The 8,070-nt window shown below is 51.1% G+C and overlaps 1 protein-coding gene across 1 annotated transcript in view; it reads right to left on the minus strand.

The window, feature by feature from the left end:
• LOC113960223 (MAM domain-containing glycosylphosphatidylinositol anchor protein 2) overlaps positions 1-8,070 on the minus strand; it is a gene marked incomplete at its 3' end in the record, with an annotated part of 214,775 nt that overhangs the window by 135,312 nt on the left and 71,393 nt on the right. The window contains exon 2 of the mRNA XM_027669660.1: positions 4,036-4,175. Coding sequence (XP_027525461.1) covers positions 4,036-4,175 — 140 coding nt within the window. The remainder of the gene's footprint in view (positions 1-4,035; positions 4,176-8,070) is intronic.

The raw sequence follows: 8,070 nt of genomic DNA on the forward strand, positions 1-8,070 counted from the left end.
GTGTTTCCTTCTTTCCCATCCCTCCATAACCACCAGCACGTTCTCCTTCAGCTCCCCAGCAGATCTGCAGAAGCTGCTGGTTTCCCAGGTTACCAAATCATCCCTTTGCTCATCAGATCCATCCTTTTTCAGCCATGAGACCTCCCAGTAACAGTCCTGGTTCCAAACCCACCCACCTCCCCGGGCTTGGGAGGCCAGAGCGTTCCCAGGGATTGGAGCTCCTGGAAAAACAGCTCCTCCTGCACCAGCCCAGAGCTGCTTCTCCAGCCTTCCACCCAACCCTCCAAGGGCCACCAGGAAGACAATTATGTTAACGAGGTAAATACCCAATTAAGGATAAAAAAAAACCCTCCTGCAAAATCAAGGGAAGTTGCACGACAGGCAAAGAAAGGAAAATCGCCATAAAAATTAAATAAAACCCTTTCAGGCTGAAAATTCCAGGAGCCACCAGGAAATGAGAGTGCTTTGGGAATGGTGGAGTTGGGAAGAGATTTGTCCAAGGAGTATAGAATGATGGGAATGGTTCGGGTTGGAGGGGACCTTAAAGGTCAATCCAGTGCCACTCCCCATCATGGGCTGCTTCTCCAGGAGGAGAATAAGGAAAATCAAAGGTGACAAAAGAAGGATAAAAGCCAAATTCAGCCATGAGACCTCCCAGCAACAGCCCTGGTTCCAAACCCACCCACCTCCCCGGGCTTGGGAGGCCGGAGCATTCCCAGGGATCGGAGCTCCTGGAAAAACAGCTCCTCCTGCACCAGCCCAGAGCTGCTTCTCCAGCCTTCCAGCCAACCCTCCAAGGGCCACCAGGAAAAGGGAAATCAAAGGTGACAAGAGAAAGATCAAACCCCAAAGAGTGCAGGGGATGGTTTGGGAGGGAAGGGGAACAAACACACACAAACCATTCCGAGGACAAGGACCAGGTTTCAGCCCAACCTGAGGCTGGTCCTGTTTCCCTTCCCAGAACGGGACAGTCCTGCTCTGGGGCCACAGGAAACTTTCCAGAGGGGAATTCCTGGCAGCTTTGCAGCTCCCCCAGGGCTCAGGAGGGTCAAAGCCCCCCAGGGGGGTTTGTAGCTCCCCAGGGCTCTCTCTGCTCTCCTTTGAGGGGATTGAGGCTTTGGCAAGTCTGGGTTCAATATTCCCAGCTCCAGAGTGGGACTCCAACACCCACCTGACTCGCCCTGGTGCTGCATTCCCATCTTGGGTTGAGGTGACCTCCTTCCCCCAGCACTTCCAAAGCCTTTCTGGAACCCTGCAAACACATTCCTGGTGGAGAGAGAGCAGCCACCTGGAGCCAGGAGAGCTGAGGAGGAGGGACTGGGCCAATCATTCCCAATAAAACCATGGAGGAGTTTAATTTCTTGATCAGCCTGAAATCATGGAATCACAGAATGGGTTGGAAGGAATTTAAAAGTCATCTAGTTCTAACTCTATTCCATGAGCAAGGACACCTTTCCCTAGATCAGGGATCCCAGCCTGGCCTTGGATGCTTCCAGGGATCCAGGGGCAGCCACAGCTTCTCTGGGAATTCTGTTCCAGCCCCTCCCCACCCTCCCAGCCAGGAATTCCTTCCTCATATCCAACCTACACTTATTCCCTGTCATTCCTAAGCCATTCCCTGTGTCCTGTCACTCTTGGAAAGCAACGAGACACCTCCACCAACAGACAGAGTTAAAATGTTTAAAACACCTTATAAAACACCTGCACTGTTTGAAATGTTCCACCCTCATCACTCCCTGTGATCAGTGGAGCCTCCTTTAATTCTGCAGATCTCCCCCTTATTAGGGTGTGCAAAGAAAGAATTAACATTTCCTGGCACTCCCCTCCCTTTAAAACCTAAAAAAACAACCCCAAAAAACCAAACCCCACCCCTTGTGCTGTTTGCTTTGATGGGCTGAGACACGAAAGGCTCCTCTGAGATAAATTTTCTCTTTTAATTGATAAGAATTCTTATGAATTCTTGTTTGTGGGGAGAGGGGGGGTCCCTCACACAGGAGCAGCTGTTTTTTCCCTGCCACGTCCCCGGTGCCATAATTGGAGCCTTGTTCAAGGCAAATTGATGCTGATTCCAGCTGACACTCCTCAGTTCAGGGGGAAGACTTTCCAAATGCTCACTGAACACCTGACAAAATCCAGCCTGACTCATGACTAAATTAGCCTGTATTTTAGGCTGGAAAAAAAAACCCCCTGCCTAAGTGTTTGACTCGATAAAGCTCACATTTAGCTCGGGAGGGTGTTTTCTATCCTCCTGCAGCACTAAAAAGCAAGCTGTGATTAAGCTTTACATGCTGGTTTTTTGCTGCTCTGAGCAGCTTTATTGGATGTTTTCTTCCCCCCAGAGCACCTGAATTCACCCCTCTGAGTGCTCTGCAGTGCTCCCAACCCTCCCCCTGCTCTGTCTGAGTGCTAAACGTGACAAAAGATCTGGGACAGGAATCAAATCACCCACGGTCGAAAGACAATGGGAGGAAAAGACTCCCGGAGTTTGCACCGGGATCTTTGGGAAGGACGTGCTCCAAGCCAGGATGCCAGCACTGCTTTGTGTGGAGAAGAGAACTTAAACCCTCAAAACTCCAATTAAGAGGACAACTGGTTTTTGCCAAACAATCTTCTACTAAAAAAATCTCTTCGTTAAACAATTGTTTTTTACTAAACAATTGTTGTCCTTATATTTGTTTTTCCTCCTCTTCTCCCGAACACTCCCACCAAGACCTCACGTTAAAACACAATATTGCTGATTTTAACACCAAACAATTGTTTTTTGCTGAACAATCATTGTCCTTATATTTGTTTTTCCTCCTCCCAAACACTCACACCAAGACCTCACATTAAAATACAATACTGCTGATTTTAACACCAAACCAGCCACCAAAAAATCAAAATCATCAACTTTTCAGCTGTTGTTGCTCTTTCTTCTGCAACCCCCCCCAATATCCAACCAAATCCTGGACAAATCATCCCCACGTGGATCCTGTTCCCTGGATCTCAACCACTTAAGGGAAGATGGAACCAACTGGTAGAGGCTCAGAGCACAGGGAAGGGATGTGGGCACAGGGAAGAGACTGGGCAGAGAGAAGGGATGGGGGGAAGAGGGAAGGGATTGTGGGCAGAGGGAAGGGATGTGGGCACAGGGAAGGGATGGGGGGCAGAGGGAAAGGACTGTGGGTAGAGGGAAGGGATTGTGGGCACAGGAAAGGGATGGTGGGCAGAGGGAAGGGGTGGGGGCAGAGGGAAGCTGTGGTGGGCACAGGGAAGCTCTGGTGGCCACAGGAAGTTCTGGTGGCCACAGGAAGCTCTGGTGGGCACAGGGAAGGGAGGGTGGGCACAGGAGAGGCATGGTGGCCACAGGAAGCTCTGGTGGGCACAGAGAAGCTGTGGTGAGCGTAAGGAAGGCGTGGTGGGCACAGGGAAGAGATGGTGGGCAGAAGGGAGTGTGATGGACACAGGGAAGGGGCAGAGGGAAGTGTGGTGGGTGCAGGGAAGTGTGGTGGGCACAAGGAATTGTTGAGCACAGGGAAGGTGTGGTGGGCACAGGGAAGCTCTGGTGGGCACAGGGAATGAATGTGGGCACAGGGAAGGGATGCAGGCAGAAGGAAGGGGTGGTGGGCACAGGGAAGGGATTGTGGGCAGAGAGAAGGGATGTGGGCACAGGGAAGTGTGGAGTACAAGGGAAAGGGGTGATGGGAAGAGGGATTTGGTGGGCAGAGGGAAGTATGGTGGGCACAGGGAAGCTCTGGTGGGCAGAGGGAAGGCGTGGTGGGCACAGGGAATTGTTTGAGCACAGGGAAGGCGTGGTGGGCACAGGGAAGGGATGTGGGCACAGGGAAGGGATGGTGGGCACAGGGAAGGGATGGTGGGCACAAGGAAGGGATGTGGGCAGAGGGAAGTGTGGTATAGTGGGCGGAGGGGAGAAGGGAGGGGGGAGGGGGGGGGCAGAGGGAAGGGGTGAGGGGCAGAGGGAAGGCATGGTGGGCACAGGGAAGGTGTGGTGGGCACAGGGAAGGTGTAGTGGGCACAGGGCAGGTGCGGGCTCACCTGTGGCCGGGGGTGGCCGGTGACCAGGCAGGTGAGCTCCAGGGTCTCTCCCTCGCGGATGGTGTAGACCCGCTCGGAGTATCGCTCCTCCTCGATGTTACAGGCCAGCCCCGAGTGCACGATCCTCACCGTGGGGGGGGGCTGGGGACACACACACAGGGAGAAGCCACATCAGCAACACTCCTCAACAACTCCGGGACCACCCCCGGACCACCCCCTGCACGGAGGGGCTGCACAGAACCCCAGACTCAACCAGCCTGGGAAAGACCTCTGAGGTCATCCAGTCCAACCCATGACACAACCTCGCTGTGTCACCTGGCCCATGGCACTGATGCCACATCCAGTCTGTCCTTAAACACCTCCAGGGATGGAAAACCCACCACTTCCCTGGGCAGCCCATTCCAATGGCTGAGCACCCTCTCTGCAAAGAAATTCTTCCCAATGTCCAACCTAAACCTCCCCTAGTGCAGCTCGAGGCTGGGCCCTCTTGTCCTGCTGCTGGTTCCTGGGAGAAGAGTCCGACCCCACCTCACCACAACTTCCTTTCCTCACACAGATCCCCCCCTGCTTCCTGAGCACGTACAGGGAATCCCAGGATTGGAGGATTGGAAGGGACCCCCAAGGCTCATCCAGTCCAACCCCTGGCCCTGCCCAGGACACCCCAACAATCCCACCCTGTCTCTCAGGGTGTTGTCCAAACCCTCCTGGAGCTCTGGCAGCCTTGGGGCTGTGCCCACTGCCCTGGGGAACCTGGGCAGTGCCAACCACCCTCTGGGGGAAGAACCTTTCCCTGAGATCCAACCTGACCCTGCCCTGTCCCAGCTCCAGCCATTCCCTGGGTCCTGTCCCTGGTCCCCCCAGAGCAGAGCTCAGTCCCTGCCCCTCCTCTGCCCCTCTCCAGGAATTTGGAACTGCCATGAGCTCTCCCCTCAGTCCCTGTGCCCTCAGCTGCTCCTCAGCCAGGAGACTCCATGACCTCAGCCCAAAAATCCTGTCTGAAGGCTTCTCATGACCTTCCCCTCGAGGCCCTTCACCCTCATCTTCGTCGCCCTCCTTTGGATGCTCTTTAATGACTTAAATCTTTCCATGCTCTCCATTAATCCCTCACACTCCCCTCAAGCAAACCCTTCCCAAACCCCTTTCTTTTTGTTTCCATTTCCAACGTGAACTCTGCATTATTGTCCTTTTTTTGTTTTTTAATTATACATCTTTCTAAATGTATTACCATGCTTGTTATGCAAATGAAAAGACTTAATTAAAGCAGGGAAATTAAGCAGGAAAAACAGTGGCACTGATGCTGCTTCCTTTCAAAGAAAGGAGATCAAAATCCTGTTGCTGTCAGCAGGATCAGGATTTGGACCAGAGGTTAAATTCAGGCACAACTTTAATTTTCTTGGATATACGACCCGTAGTACAGGAATTTACACAACTCTACGTGGTGTACATTAAAAAAACCCACAATGCTGCTGTTAATACCACCAGTATAAATTACAGCTCCACTTCCACGAGCCTCCAAAGCACGTTCCTAGCGCTACAATTTTATTTCTGAAGCGTGAAATCCATGAGTATTAAAATTTTCAGGGAGAGGATCGATGGGAGAAGGGAGTTGATTTACAGTCCTGCTGCCAAATAAAATCACACAAACTGAAAAGCACAGGAGATAAAGTGTCATTTTGGGGGATATTAAAGACCTGGAAGTTTACTCTCTCTGCTCATGGTGTGATATTCCTGTGCAAGTGGAGATGCCTTAAAAATCTCAATTCAACTTAATTCAACTCCTAAATCCCAATTAGAGCTGAGCCCAGCAGGACTTGAAGATATCCCTGTCCCATTCCCCAAGGAGGAGCCTGATGCTGCTGGGAGATGGGAGAAGGAAGATGATTTACAGTCCTGCTGCCAAATAAAATCAGAGAAACCAAAAAGCACCAGAGATAACATGTCATTCTGGGGGATATTAAAGACCTGGAATTTCACCCTCTCTGCTCATGAGGTGATGTTCCTGTGTAAGTGGAGATGCCTTAAAGTCTTAATTCAACTCTTAAATCCCAATTAGAGCTGTGCCCAACAGGACCTGAAGTCACCAAACTCCCTGTTCCAATTGCCATGGAAGAGCCTGATGCTGCCACAGGAGAAGGAAGATGATTTACAGTCCTGCTGCCAAATAAAATCACACAAACCAAACAGGAGATAAAATGTCATTTTGGGGGGTAGCCCTGGGAAGCCCTGGGGTTTCACCTTCTCTGTTCATTGGGTGATGCTCCTGTTCAGTGCAAGTGGAGATGCCTTAAAATCCTAATCCAACCCTTAAATCCCAAGCAGGGAGCAGAACTAGAGCTGAGCCCAGCAGGATTTGAAGCCATCCCTGTCCAATTCCCCAAGGAGAGCCTGATGCTGCTGGGAGATGGGAGAAGGAAGATGATTTACAGTCCTGCTGCCAAAGACAATCACACAAACTAAACAGGAGATAAAATGTCATTCTGGGGGATATTAAAGACCTGGAATTTTACCCTCTCTGCTCACGGGGTGATGTTCCTGTGCAAGTGGAGATGCCTTAAAATCTTAAATCGACTTTTAAATCCCAATTAGAGCTGAGCCCAGCAGGACTTGGAGATATCTCTGTCCCATTCCCCAAGGAGGAGCCTGATGCTTCCACAACAGAAGGAAGATGATTTACAGTCCTGCTGCCAAATAAAATCACACAAACTAAACAGGAGATAAAATGTCATTTTGGGGGATATGAAAGCCCTGGAATTTTACCCTCTCTGCTCCTGGTGTGATGCTCCTGTTCAGTGCAACTGGAGATGCCTTAAAATTCTAATCCATCCCTTAAATCCCAACCAGGGAGCAGAACTAGAGCTGAGCCCAGCAGGACTCTGCCAACACCCACACAGAATTCCCAGGCTCTGGCATACCTGGAGATGCCCTCCAGCACCATTCCATTGCTGGTCCAACCCCCCCACGGCTCCCAGATGACACAATCAATGATTCCCAATGCCTGGGATTAATAAAAACTCGCCAGTAATTCCAGTTTCTGCCCTTGACCTCCCAGAGCCAGGAGAAAACAAGTCTTGAGCAAAGGATGGCATCAGGTCAAGGAAAAGCAGCAGGAAAAGAGGAATTCTTTCAGGCTGGAATGACTCAGCCTGACATCCCCAGGTACCTTGCACTGCCCTGCCTGTCTCAGACTTCCATATTTAGCTCATTTTTCCGTGTGCTTGGCCTGGGTGAATCCCTTCGGAGAGAAATGGAGGTTTCCTCCACAGGAACACGGAATGGTTGGGCTTGGAAGGGACCTTGAAGATCATCTCATCACAAGCCAACACCTCCCAGGTTGCTCCAAGCCCTGTCCAACCTGGCCTTGGACACTTCCAGGGATCCAGGGGCAGCCACAGCTTCTCTGGGAATTCTCTTCCAGGGCCTCCCCACCCTCTCAGCCAGGAATTCCTTCCCATTATCCTATCTAATATCAGCAAAGTGTAAAATTGGGGTTTCTCTTGTTCCAAAATGCAGCTGCTGACAGCTCTGATTCCAAAATGCACCATTTGCAAGAGAAAGAACCACAAAAACCAGCAAGAAAAGCGCAGAATTTGGATAATTCATGTATTTGGGATTTCCTGGGAAGTTCTGAGATTTAAATCAGGGAATTATCTGGGATTGGTCTCTCCCACATGTTGCTTTATAAAGTATTTGCTTTAATGGCACTGTAAGTTCTGGTTTTGGTCCATAAAGAATCCTGGAGTGATTTGGGTTGGAAGGGATTTAAATCCCATTCCATTCCAACCCCTGCCATGGGCAGGGACACCTTCCACTGGATCAGGGATCCCAACCTGGCCTTGGACACTTCCAGGGATCCAGGGGCAGCCACAGCTTCTCTGGGAATTCTTTTCCAGCCCCTCCCCACCCTCCCAGCCAGGAATTCCTTCTCAATATCCCACCTAAATCTCCCCTTTTCCAGCTCAAAGCCATTCCCTGTGTCCTGTCCCTCCATCCCTTGTCCCAAGTCCCTCCCCAGGTAATTCCATTTGGGAGTCCCTG

This window comes from Corapipo altera, unplaced genomic scaffold (genome assembly GCF_003945725.1).
Source record: "Corapipo altera isolate COAL_440 unplaced genomic scaffold, ASM394572v1 191, whole genome shotgun sequence".
Lineage (NCBI taxonomy): Eukaryota > Metazoa > Chordata > Aves > Passeriformes > Pipridae > Corapipo > Corapipo altera.